The 14,881-nt window shown below is 36.0% G+C and overlaps 1 protein-coding gene across 3 annotated transcripts in view; it reads right to left on the reverse strand.

Moving 5' to 3' along the window:
* VAV3 (vav guanine nucleotide exchange factor 3) overlaps nucleotides 1-14,881 on the reverse strand; it is a 179,273-nt gene that overhangs the window by 27,210 nt on the left and 137,182 nt on the right. For all 3 annotated transcript variants that reach the window (XM_075156466.1, XM_075156465.1, XM_075156464.1), the window contains one exon: nucleotides 6,320-6,456. In XM_075156466.1, coding sequence (XP_075012567.1) covers nucleotides 6,320-6,456 — 137 coding nt within the window. The remainder of the gene's footprint in view (nucleotides 1-6,319; nucleotides 6,457-14,881) is intronic.

The following is a 14,881-nucleotide window of genomic DNA, read 5'->3' on the forward strand; positions in this document are numbered from 1 at the left end:
ATATATTCACCACATGCTGTAGATGCGCCCACACAACTGGGAGACCAGCTGCAGAAATGCATCCAGCATTGCCTAAACTGAGCCTTTTATGCAACCCAACTGCTGCCCCAAAGTTGCAGGACCACCAATTTACTCTGGGCTTCTGCAGGCCAAAAGTGTAGATCATCACAGAGCCATGTCTCAGCAGCTCACAATTCACCATCAAGCTCTCCTGAAGAATGCCTCCTCAGCCAGACAGAACAGCAAAATAAAAACACCTTTCTAGTTCTAGTAAGCATTCGGCTGTGACCATGTTGACCACATTTTTCAGAGCAGAACAGAGCACATAGCTAAAATTTCTAAACACAGATACATAAAACGAAGGCATCAAACTGTGTATTTTGGCAAATGCTTTCATTTAACAGATTTTTAAAAGCACATAAATGCCTAACCTCCATGAAATTTAATATACTGACTGTAAACATAATATACTATCAACATTTGGCAATGAGAGTAAGAATGAGTACTTTACAAGCATTGTAATCTTGAAAATTTTGGGGTTTTTTATTTTTGATGGCACACCTGCAACATAAAAAAATTAAAAGGGGAAAAAATGCTTCAGCAAGATTCACAGAATTTCTTTGGGGTTTTAGTTCATTTTGTTTCTGTAACACTAAATGTGTAATTGTACCCTAATACCACCACACAAAACAGAATTCAGAGATTTCAAACAGGCTGAAGCTGAATGTAAAAGCAAGAATTAACGAGGGTTTATAAAAAATGAAAACATTATTTGATTGTGATATCCTAAGCACAATAAATAAATGCATCATTTTCCTAGGGAGATCATGACGCAATTTATCACACACAGATAGTGATGCCAGCAACTGCCATCTTTACCAAACATACAGAGAAGTGCAGAGCAGAGAGAAAAGTAGTTCAGCAGTATTTAAGCTATAATATGCTGAATAGTGATAATATTAAAAAAAAGAATTATGCGCAAACAAGTGACAATCTTCTAGATCTGAACCTGTGTTCAAAGCTTCCTTGCCCTCTTTCCCATTATCTCCTCAAATACAGGTTACCCTTTGCATCCATATATTCTATTTACTCCCAAAACATGAATCCCTTTCAAGTACAGACTTAACTTACAAGCAGAGCTCAGACACAGTCTCCCATCTAAGTGATACTTCTTTACAATACTAATTTTATCTGAATAGCAAGTGATACCACAGTCAATAAGACCAGTCACTGAGTAAAATATATTAATGAGAAAAAGCGTTTGAAGGAGCACAAATGAACATTAGTTTTGTATGTGCCCACACACCATTGCTATTCATGAGAAACTTTTATATAAAGTGAAAGAAGCTGAACAAGATGACACATCGTGCAACTTATGTCCACAACAACTAGAAAGCAGCCAAGGATCAAAATTTGATGAGCTCAGGGACAGACCCCTGTGTTACCTCTGAAAGTGCAAAAAGGGACATAATTTCAAATGTTCAATAGGGTTTCATAATGCTTATAGTGCCTCCTCCTGCAAGTTAGAAATACAGTCTGGATACTTACAGGATTATGTCTTGCTGTTTTTCCAGAAGTGTATTTGCACACCCCGAAATACAGAATGAAAGCTAGCTTTGATTTGCAGACATTTAAATGCTTCAGTCTGCACTGAATTATACCAAACTGAGCTATTCTATGACCTCAAGTAAAAATAAAAAAATAAAGCCACATTACAGCCACTGAAGAAACTGTAGCATGTACAGAAGGACCAGACCATGGGACAATATGTTGTAGAGCCAGCATTACATTACCTGGCTTAGATACTGCTAGCAGTACACGGTGGTATGAATCACAGCTTAAAAACCCAGCAGAGCAGCAAAGATCATGAGATTAGCTGTGGTCCATACTGGTTAAATCATTACCACAATGCAGGCAGACATAATGTACACACATTCAGAACAAGGAAACTGAACTGCAATCCGTGGGCTGTGTTGTAACATATATGTGCACTTTCACTTTAAGTATCCTGTAGATAACAAGTCAATGGCACGTGCAGCAAAAAATGAATCACCTGGAGGACACTGAACATTCATTGAAATGAAGTGGTGAGAAACTACATCATCAGTGGACAGACTTATATGAGAGGTACAGCATTAAGAAACAGTCTGCCCAAGCAACAATCCTACAATTTCCTTAGATGTCACCGCTTGTTGGAAGATGCTGTTCTGTGCAGCTGTGAGACACAGATGTGTCGCTTCGTTGGGCTAGGAGAGGCGACAAGTGAAGTATACATTCTATGGACAGTACACCAAGACCAAAGCGAAAGCAGCAGTAGAGAAATCACATGGACAGACTCTCTCATCACACAAAATATCCCGAAGTACTGTGACCAGTACAAAACTTTGCCTTTGCATTTTGAGCAATACCATGAATGTAACAAGCACCGAGACAACCCAAGAAAGGCATTGTCTTCTGAAGACAAGCTTCACATGAGATAACTGCAGATGGCTTTGTTAGTTAAATAAAAGCAAATCCTTAAACAGAACAGGGTTTGATTTATTACACATGACTGAAGGAAACAGCTCACTTTAAAATACTCTGTCGATAATGAGCTCATATGAATAATTTGATAATGTCCTTAGGAGACTAAGTTATTTTGTTTACTTTGGAAATTCATCTAGGCTTGGTGTCATTCATACACAAAACCATGACCTGTTGTCAGATGATGATTTCAAAATTTAAGATCTATCCATCAACTCATTAACAACAGCAAAATTATGCCACTTCCACTAATCATTTCTTTTTACTTTATGTTTCCTGCTTGCTAATTGATTATTGTTTGATGAGTAAGCATTTCCCTTGAACACTGCCCTATAATGGCTTATGGTCATTAAAAGCAGAAGCAAAGGACTGGACAGAACTAGTTTTAAAATTGATATTATGTATTTCTAAATTATTATATTATATATTAAAATATATACTACATGTATGTGTATGTGTGCATACATATTCATATATACAAGGGCCAATGAAGCCCTTCAGTCCTCTTCTTTCAATGACAGTCACAGCAAGACTAGTGGCCAATTCACGACTCTTGTACCTGTTTTAACGAGGGAGACCTTCTGAAGCCATTTGACACAATTGCTCTAAATTTCCAGACTGCCGCCTGCTACTTAGCTATGCAATGCCCTTTAACGTCATTGGACATGCACAGAACTAGAACTCCAGGATAGCTAAAATTTCTAAATTATCATGTCCTTCACCCATTTTCGTTTTGTTTACTGCAGTATGGTGAAGAGAGGAAGGACACATGAAAAATTACAAAACGAAAGGAAAAAAAAGGCATTTTCAAAAGGCACTTTTCACAGTGCTACCTCCCCAATGTTTCAATTTCATATCCTAAGTATATTTACAATATACTTAATGCCTTTTGGCTGTTTACAGCAGGACCACTAACTACTGAAGCATTAGAAAGTACATCTGTAATAGCTATTACTTGATATGGGTTTAATCTGCATCAAAGAAAAGCTGGTTTTGAAAAAGGAAAGAATCAGTCCAGGAAATATCTGTATTCTTTTGGCATACTCGAGAAACATGACTGCCTGAGGATACCAGGTAATTGCAATGCAAACCTGTAAAACTAGAATTACATTATATCTTATGGTAGGCATTGTGGCACCCCTGAAAGCCTACCCTCAGGTTAAACAGGTACCAATTTACTCAAACCAAACTCAGAAGAAGAGAGAAATATTCACATTTATAATAAAAATCTGACTACTTCAAAGCTGCACTACTACAGCTGAAACAACTAGTAGTGCTCTGGTTAAGGGGTCTGAAATTTCCATTTAAAACACTAAGTTTTCTCCTCTCTTCCCCCCACCCCAGCCCCTCTTCCTTTTCTTATTTCATTCTGCAAGTGATGTTAGCCGAGCACCAGCCAGGCAAGCAGCATGGCTCTTCTAGTCTTGCACCTTGACTGAGCAAAGAAAAGTAGTCATGCACAAGGGGATGCATGAGTATCAGCATAAGACCATCCTTCTCTCTGTGTGTAAACACAGACAGGTGTTTACTGAGGAGAGTAAAATAACTTGTGACAGTATCAACCCCCCTATATTACACATTCTCTTTGAAGAAAGCTTAGGTTTTGGATGATACCAGTGAAGAGGCAGAAAGCAAATTCATGGAATTCAGAAATGCTTATCCCAGCCATCTTATTGTCTCTGTAATCGCTCAGTTTGCCTCCCAGAAAAGTTTTTGCTGTTTCATGAAGAAAAAACCCCATACTTCTCCTGTTTTCCAGACTGCATAACAGATAGATTCATATGTGTATATGGTTTTGAATTACTACAGAACTTACCACAATAATTGCTATACAGTCATTCAAACATTAACTTAGCAGAATTTTAATGTCTACCAAAACACATTTGATCGCATTTAAGCTATAGCTTAAGCGTTGCTTAGTAACTTGTAGTGTTTATTTTATGTACTGTAAGGAATGAAAAAATCATACTTAAACCACACATACTTATCTATTACAAGCACTTGAATTTCTAAACTGACTGACCGTTGACCTAAAAATCCATTCTAATATTGGTCTTGCAGGTCAGCTGTAAATTACTTTAAAACGACTCTTGAATAAAACTTACAGATTTTAAACCCTGTGTTTTGCAGGGGTTTTTTCTTAATATGCATGTTAAAATGCAGATCTCATTACAAGACTTATGAAAATCTGTATTAAGCAGTCTGTGACAAAGCAGCTTGTGAGAAAAAAAAAATTCCTGAATGATGCTAATGGAGATGACAGTTTCCATTAAGATTCAAATCTATTACTAAGGCTTCTGGGGGAAAAACCTCACACACTTTCCAATTTCTGCTAGTTAAACACAGTGAGATTCTAACTAAATTCTTTAGCATGATAGTACAAATAACATCTAAGACAAATTCCAGTAGATTGAGTTGACGGATGTATATGAACATGGCAATAGAGTCAGTCCCACAAGGTGCCAATAATTCTGGCTTGTACTAAGTGTATCAGCCAGGTGATTACCTTCTAGGCAGTCCCAAATCAAGAGCATGCTTAAATGCTTCTCTGGATCAGAACTCAAGACCTTGCAGAACCATGCCCTACATATAAAACTATATAGGGCCAAAATCTGCCAGCCAACATTTGAAAAAATTTATTTTTAGTGATGTGAAATATCTATGATCTGCTAAGTAACAGTTTTGGTGGGTTTGGGGGGGTTGTTTGGTTGGTTTGGGGGGGGAGAGGGGTGTTACAATTATTTACGTATTTTTAAATAGATAATGCAATTCTATTGTTTATGACTTCCCCCGGTTAAATGTTCTTCAGGATGATGCAGTGGCATAGGAACAGAGTTCACTGATTCAGTCCCGGAGAGTTTGGAGAAGATTCAATCCTAACAGAAGCCAACAAAAAAAATGTATGACCTAACTTACGTAACAGAGCAAGCAGTTTTTATAATTTTATTCATTAACTTCATATAGCCTCAAAGAAAAAAGAAAATCACGAAGACAAACACAGGAATGACAATTCAAGACAATGACAGGTGCTTCCCAGTTGTTGTTCTATTAATATACTGAAAGTTCTTCTATTTAGCTCTACTTCCATTATGCAATAATATCAGTAGTACGTAGGATTCTAGTACAAACAATTAAGAAAATAATCAAGAAAAATGAGACATGCTTTAATGCTTTTATCTTTAAATTGAATGCAAGACAGCATTTTGAATCTGTTTATAGTTCTCAATTAAAAAGAAATTTCAGTAACAGTGATTGAATCACATGATACTGAATTTTGCCATCAATAGAATATACTTTTCCCATGTACATAAAAAAAAAACCCTGTCCTTAATTGACTTGAGAGGTCATCATGAAGTTTAGGTGTGGTTCTGTTTTGCAGAGCTATTTCTCTCCCCTATAAATCTAATATTCATAACTGGGTTTTGCCAATATAGCTTTTAGTTCTGCTATGTTAAGAGAAGCAGTGACTGAAAATTCACAGGACTTCGCTGTTTATGTGCCAAGTGCTCTCCTTAATTTCTACAATTTCACTAGAAGGATTGCTACCAATGCCATGTTCTTGCAGATTTATTCACTGGGACCTGTACTCTAAGGCTGCAAGAATGAAGCTTTACACAATATAGGAACTACTGGCACTTTAAAAGTAAAAATAGTTGTATTAGACATTTATTTTGGGTAAAACACAACAATATTCTTTTGCTGTTCAAAAATGAAAAAAATTACAAGAGCAATATATCAAAAAGAACTTCGTATCTGGGACTAATGGAATATAGCCATTTGCTAAATTATACAATACCTGCCAAAATAAGCTATGTGCATCTCCTCTAATTAGTTCAATAGTGTCCCCAATCTGGATATGCAACGGTGGACCATCTTGGGTCGCTGGTTGTGGTATTCCATTGTAGTTTCGAATGACTTGCATTTTTGGTAAACCTGAACAAACAAACAAAAACCAACAAACAAAACATAAGTCCGCATATATTTTTAGTTAATGACAATTTATAAAATCTGAAGACCACAAAAGCAATCACAAAGAGACACTATGTCTTTAATAGGTACCTGACTAAGGCAATGCCTCAGCACTACACCACGTACAACCCAATAGAAAAGAACTACTTCGAAAAAACATCTTTGTCCTCCCTTCTTCTTGGGGTAAAGTTGATTTCACGTCTATGGAGGCTCTTTCCTCTACATGTGCACCCCTGGCTCTGCATAAGGTTCAAATATTAAGGCTATCTTTGTAGTTTAATGCAAAAATCATGATGAACTAGTATTAAAGACAGCAATACAGATAAACTCCATCAGCTTTAGATCACTATTACCAAAAAGCCTACGGCTGATGTGAACATGTCCAAGAGAGTAAGGATGACAATCCTTGTAGGCTTCTTAGAATTCTTCTTTTTTTTTTTTCTCTTTTTTTCTTTTTTTTTCTTTCTTTTTCTTTTTTTTTTTTTCTTTTTTTTTTTTTTTTAAGATTTCCAGGTTTTGACAATATTTTTGATCCAGGCTTTGCTACGTATATCCAATTTAAGGTTTCACTTTCAAGACAAGGACTGTAGTTGCACACTAGTCCTTCCACGTCAATACTGGCTGCATCTAGACAGCTGATCCATGATTTTTTTTTTTTTAAGGGAGCAATCCACTTCTTGAGACAAAAAATATTTTCCCCAAAGATTAGTGTCTCTGCCTGCAGAAAGAACTATATCACTGTTTATAACTACAGTTCAAGAAGAACTGTAGCATATATCAAATAGGGGGCGGGGGACAGGATTTCAGCTGGAAGGGAAAACAGTGGGTACTGTAACTCCATGTTCTTATAACTATAATGGCATTTTTTAAAAAACATTTTAATATTATGGACAGCTAGTGTATTGCACTAAAAGAGCATGCTGTGATATTATAAGAATACTTGAAATCAAGTGAAGTACCACACACTCCATAACAAACATAGTAAAGACTTAAAAGCTTTTAGAAAAGCATTTTTTTCCTCTCATTATACTGCCAAGGAAAGCATCATTTTAACAGAACAGATCTATTTTTAATTACTCTCTATCTTTAAATAAAACTTTATATAGTAATTTCCCTGTTTTTAACTGCACATGGGATTGTAAAAATTGCTACAATTAAGTGGGCATATCCATTTATAATCTTAACCAGAAAGTTTTTTGTTAAGTAATATTTTGTAAAAATGTGTATTAATAAATACAAACAAGAGTGAAAGCATGCAAAGTCAAGGTAGCTGGGCTGCCATATTTAACCAGTTTCTTGCTGGAGAGTCATGATTAACTTAATTCTAACAACAAAGGATCAGCAGGCCTGCAAAAGACCTATTTCTGTTGCAAGATCATACTGTAATTTAGGTGGCAAGAAATAAAAATATTCATGATCTCCTCTAAATTGTATGAAACATGAAAGAGATCACCTTCAATAATTACTACTCTCTGTATTTAAAAATAAATACTAATCCAAAATGCTGACGAAACGCTAAGCAAAGTAATAACAGGTCTTACGTTACTCAACCCAAATGACACCATAACTTTTACTATTTCTTCCAAGTTACCTGGCATACTTAAAATGAGCACCTAATTATTAGTAAGCCATTATTCCACTTAGGTAAATACTAGACTTTGCTTTATTTCTCAACTGAAGGCTGTCATGCTTTCAAATACTGATTCAGCATCAACAAATGTCGCTACTATTGTGTGGCAAATAGAAGCAACGCTGCATACAAGTATCTACCCAAACCTGACAACTTCGTCCTAATGCAAGGAAACTCCCTCATCACAATATAAATGATAGCTCTGCATATGTGATAAACAAACTGTAAGCATGCACTCATCTTAGAGACATACTTGGAAGATGAAACAAATGCACAAAAAATTATTCACGTTATGAAGCCTATCAGGTGGTTTAGTTTATCACATTTTTAGTGTGCTGATACAATATACTGAAAACAACGCCTTTGTATTGATCTCATCAGAAGATAATCACGAAATACTCTCATGCATTTTTCACTGCAAATCCTGGGGTTTTTTAAAGATACTATAATTCTGAAATTACTTATCATAAACACATGTAAAATGACTTCTTATTCCTATGTCACTGGTAATTATGAGTATTGGCATCTCTGAACACCAGGCCAAGAGAACATGGGGAAAAAATCATGCTGTGTCAACGAGCAGAATTATTCAAAAGCTAACACAGAATTAATCATGTTAAAACATATCATGCCTATATACTTGTGTATAATTCAATATGCTTAATTCTGTAAAATCCTATAGCGATTTTGATTATAAAATTCCCTTGGCAGATACAATGTTGTAAGATTTGTTCTAACACCTCTTGACATCACTAGAAATAATCCTATTCATTTAAATAGGCTTTCGGGTTAGGGTCTTGGTCTTAAAGTTCATTATCTTGCTTCAGATCCCTTCTTAAAACTTCTTTGCCATAATGCCTACAGATGTGCATTGATGTGCTACAGCTGCTCTCTACTACGGTGACCAACAAATCTTATTCTTCTACTGTAACTTTACTACCTACTTTTATGCAATTGTTGTCTTTGCTCTACTTAGGAGTCCTTTGTGCTCAGCGTGGTCTTTGCTATGAATACACACATATTGCCTAGAACAACATATACACACTATCACCAAACCTACAAAAACCAGCATCTGGAATAAAAGGGATACATGGCTAGGATTCCCATACATTGTAATAATACAGAACAACATTGTGATTTCATTAATTAGTGTATTACTTTCATTCATCCACTTTAGTAATGATATTGTGTCCACGCATAAACAAGTGAAATTATTTTCTGGTGCTAATTATTTAAGCACGCATTAGATTTGACTCAGATTCTGAAAAGATTGCCTCGAAGTACAACAACTGAAGGTAAATTCACTCTCCAACAACAGGAGTGTCTGAGTCACAGAGAATATATTCATTTCAATATCAGTAATACCAGACATGCATAGACAGCCTGTACTGACCACAGATATAAAAGCAGTGAATGTGCAACTAATGCGTTTTACTCATTGTATGACAATATCATCAAAAGGACCTGTTCCTGTTACATGATTTTAAACATTTTTCAAAGATCAGTTTTTCAAGGAACAAAAGACTGAATTAAATCTTTGAATCAATCAGAAACAAGCACATACTATTCTGGAATAGCTATTTTTCCATGGATAAATCTTCTTCTCACATATCACCATTAAGCATGGAAGAAATAAACGGCGTAGACAAAAGTTAATAAATTGAGGTAAAGAGTCAAAGAGCTCCAAACAGAATACTCAACTTTCTTTTCACCATATTATTATAGATTTGATAACAGTAGCTCAGAAACAGTTTAGCAGATTAACATTGAGATGGTGTACATTTAATTGGACAGAATCTGGTCAGCCCTTCACCTCCTAACCTATACAAAGTACTCTAGGGTGTGATGGATCAAGTCCCATCCATCGTTATCACAGGAAAGAGCTCATACAATCTTTCAGCTGTTTAGCAAGCTTATCCTAAAACTAATTTGTTTGTTCCTATGGTTCATTTTAGAACTTTATTCTCTGAGCATTTAGAATCCTCTACCTTCCAGTGTAAATTAGTTCATGGCCAACTTATATCCATCTAGAGGCAGCAGCCTGAATAGTCTTTTCCTTGTCTGCATTTATTTTCATAATGTAGTTATAGAGAGCAATCATACCCCTTTTAACCTTCATTTTGCTAGGCTAAACGAGCCAAGTTCTTTTAGCCTCCTCTCATAACAGATCAATTCCTCTGAGGCAGTATACCAACTGGTTTACTGAAGTTCAAACAGACAAGATCTAGAATATTTTCCTTGCCTATCTTGAAATTTCATTCTTAATCGACACATGGATTCATCAGAAATATACTCATTAAGAATCCTGAGTATCTGCTGTAATATAATAATGCAGACAAGAAAAAGCACTATGTAACAGAAACCTGAAATGTTTTAAGTGTAATTATGGATTATTTGTGATAGAAACAGTATAGAAACATTCTGCATTAATGACTAAAATGTGAAATATGATAAGCATCAGAGACACTGCTATTGTGATGTACACAGCTGCAGTACTGAGAGTATCCAACAACTGCAGAAAACCTCTGGAAACAAAAATGTTATTCATAAATATGCTTAAAAGCAGATAAAATTCCAACACAAAGGACAAAGTCAGTACTTCAACCATGCATTATTATAACTAATGGCAAGATTTCCACGTGACAAAGCTTTTGTCAGGAAAATTCCTAATTTAAAGACGGAAAACCAGCCTGGCAGTTTCCAACCTTAAAATCAAAAAGCAAACTGACCCCGTTATTCCACCAATAAATAGCTGAAATTTACTTCACTTGAAAACCAGGAAAAACCTCAGATTCCTAGAAGAGTCTTCATACCCAAGCTCTGGGTCACAGACCTAACACAAATTGATGATCTAAATCGTAGCTCATGAGAAAAGCAGAAAGCATGCTAGAGTCAGAGTTTACAAAGTATCAATTTGGCTACAGTACAGAAAAATAAAACCTTTCATAAACCATACCACACATTTGAGTATTTAATCTCATAGTTATGAGTCAAGGAAGAAGGTTATATTTTAGAATTAACATAATACATAATAAGTTAGAATACCCATTATATATGAAATGATGAGAACATACAAACTACTTGTATTCCTTACAGCAACTCTGCATTTATGAATAGCACTGAATGACCCTCAGAGTTTCATGCAGCGATTCAAAAATGTTATTTTTTGCCAACAACATGCATAATGGATGCCCTGTGATGACCTCTTATCCGTCAAAATTGATTCCAGCATCTGTTATTTCCCAACAACACAGAACACGGTTTATGCTTTGGGCAGGGATCATTTTAACATACAGACTAATGACATAGAGTATATGAGGAGGATACGAGTATAGAGGAGACCAGGGCTCAAAGGCGAATTTGTGGATATACTATATACTATTAGCACAAAGACATAAAAGAGCTTTGTCTGCATTAAACATCCATTCCTAGTTAATATGAGTCTTGAAGGAAGATTTTCTTTTTTCTCTAGAGAAAATACAGCCTAGTCACCAAATATTTATAATCTGATCCAAAAACCACTAATGTAATGGAAGAAAGCTTCCTGACTTCATGAGGCTTTGAATCTGAAACAGAATTTCAGACCATCTGACAAGGCCACATCTTAATGTTTCCAGAATCTCACCACAATGACATTTGCCTTTCCTATAGGAAATGACATGAAGTCTCACTAATTCTGTCCTTTCGTTCACCGAAAGAGCGTTTTGGGTGTCTGTTTGAACACACTGAACTTGCTTTAAACCTTTTTGCTTTATAGTTTTGTAGCTACAAAAACAGGGAATGCAGCTCTGCTGACAAACAGACTGACATTTAGTGATTGATAAACCTTCCATAGCAAAGACCAGAAGAAACACTCCATCTCAAACCTCAGAGTAGGTGCATCTCCAGCCATCTTCACCCTCCAACCAGGAAATGAGGGCAAAGTAACCCACGGCAGTATCTCATTGTCTCATTGGATTAAATGTCCGTACAGTGACCCACAGTGTCATGAATCACTAACAGCACAAACTAAAGACACACAGGCAAAGGAGACCTTGTATTTACATAAAAGTGAAAAAATCCAAAATTAGTAGTTGCACCACCGTAAGTAAAGTTAGATTGTGAAAGTTTCAGATCAAGAAGCATAACTGCAGATAATAAAGTAACAAGGAGTTATGATAAAAGTAGAAAGAGGAAAACATATGGGTTAATAAGGACAGCAGTGTGAAGAGCAGGTAGACAGTTATATCCACAATCTGAGAATCCATGACACAAAGAACAGCAGCTTTGCCACCTTTTTTGGCAACATCTTGGTCCAATACTAATATTATTAAAACCTAGTTAAAGGGAAGCTCTATTCTGAGCATGGACTATATGAAAACAAAGTCCTTTGACACTCTCTGTATGTTCTTCAAATCAGCTCTGCTAGCTTCAGTGTTTAAAATTCCTGTTCCTAATGATTTTGTGGCAGAATTAACAGTAAACTGGATTCTCCTCTCTTGCATTTATCAAGAGAGCTCCTGCTTAATTCCTAATCAGTGTCATCTATCTCCACAACCAGTGGAAGTCAATAGCTTTGTACAGCTTCTGCCAAAGGCAAAACTTGTCTGGAAGGACTACTTAGCTGGTGAGGAGACACAAAAAAAGCAACACTACATAATCACTTACAAAAACACACATACATTCAGTTTGTAGGGCTGTCTATTAATGACGCGAAAGAAAATAGGTGGGTTTTTTTTTTTTACTTTTAGGCCAAGTACTTACGACACAAATTACAGAACTCTCATACATGGAACGTGCCAGCACAGTCTTTTAAGTGCACTCTTCAGAGTGGCGATGATTTAAATAACTACTATTGGACAAAATTAATACAATGAATAAGTACACAGACATACCTCAAAGAAGATATTTTAATTTAACTTTTAATTCTCCCAGTCTTAAGTCATTATTTTTTTATGTCACCATAATTAAAACTTCTAATTTTAGATCTTGCTTATAAGCCTTACATTCAGGCAAGATGACTGAAATGCTGACAGTGCCTAAGAATCAGCTTTGAATACTTCACTTGTTTGTCTTCTCTTTAGCGTTTTGTCTTTGAGTACTGTTCGATAAAGTCTCAATATTTTTCATATGACTAACCACAACCCCTGAGTTTGCTGCTTGACTCAATTTTAAGTCAAAAAACTTCAGAAGACTGACTATTAAAACATTTAACAGTTACCATGAGCCTTACTGAACTAACTGTTTAAGCTTCTGCTTATAAAGGTATATAAGCAGAGCAGCCCTGGCAGGGCTTTGTTCCATAAACAGAGAACTCACAAGCACCAGGGCGGGCAAAAATCTTCACTATCTCATAATTCAGATGACAAATTGGTAATGCACTCCAAACCACATCTGATAAACATTCACATTTCTCTTCCACTTCTACAGACACAGAAGAATTAAAGACAGTAATCCTACAGGACAAATAAAACTACTGAAGAAAATTTTTTTTTTTTTTTTACAGTCCTAGCCCTGCTTTCTGTGACTGTCCTCCCTCAACTGTTCCTACCATTGCACCTCCTTAAAAACCTTCTTGAAGCATTCAGGGTTCCCTCCAGTCCTTCACTACCTGCCAAATCTTCTATAATTATTCAAAGACTCAATTTTTCCATCATTTCTCTTTAATGCTGCATATATAAGCTGTATTCTTGGCAGAGATCTCTGCAAAAATGGTTAACCATCAACTAAAATGAAGATGTGTAGGAGGAAAAATCTGTCTGCTAACAGTCTGATCAACAACTTGTTATCCGAAACAGAAAAACACCACAACTCCGGAAGTCCTTTTGCTTCTTTGGGTTTTATAGACCTGATCATTAGCAAAAAGCCTCCTGATAAGTAGGTGTATCTCCATTTTCCAGATAAGATCCACAGAAGACTTGGAACTACATTGCAGATCATAGGAGTTCATTACAAGGAAAATAAACAAGTCTAGCTATGTTATTCAATTCACATGGTTCCATTTTTGAAATTGTGTGACTGCTGAAATATTTCTACACAGATTTTTTTTTAACATTACAGTAGTTTGTTTTGCTTAAAGAACAACGCGTAGACAAATGGACATCTTCCCCTGCTCTGAACATCAGTATTTGACTTAGCTCAAATGTTTTTTCAGCAAAGACATTTGAGGATAACTCTCTTTATGCTTAGTGACAATATGAGCAGCATTAGCAGCATGGGAACATGGACACTCACTGAGGTGCACAGTTGCCTCTCAGTAGCAGCTTTAAGTTTTCAGGTCTTCCAAGTCAAGGCCAAACTTAATGCTCAGCTTAGTGTTCCTATAAATACAGCTAGCATTTATTTTGATCAGAAATAAGCAATTTAGCTAAGAAAATTCAGAATCCAAACTGAAGTTTCAGAATTTAGTTTTTTATTCAGAAAAATAACTCCCACAGAAGGCATTTTCTTACTTAACTCCTAAGCAGGGACATTTGGCACATCATGACATTCATTTTAAGGAATCTGGAAGCTTGCCTCTGTGTAAGAAAAAACTGGCACTGCAGAAATGCTTCTGAACAGTTATGTTTTTAAAATTAAGAAGAGAAAGCCATAAGGGCTGCCTTTTGGGAAAGGAATGAATCTATCATCATTTAGATGACCGATGACCATTTGTGTCTCATGCCCTTGAGGGTGGTTCTGCTCACAACTCTCATAGATTTACTCCTCAGGTTTAAATTTCTTTTTTCTCAAAACAGAACAGACGGAAAAGAAACTGTGAAGATTTGGGGAAGTCAGGGG

This window comes from Calonectris borealis, chromosome 8 (assembly GCF_964195595.1).
Source record: "Calonectris borealis chromosome 8, bCalBor7.hap1.2, whole genome shotgun sequence".
Classification (NCBI taxonomy): Eukaryota; Metazoa; Chordata; class Aves; order Procellariiformes; family Procellariidae; genus Calonectris; species Calonectris borealis.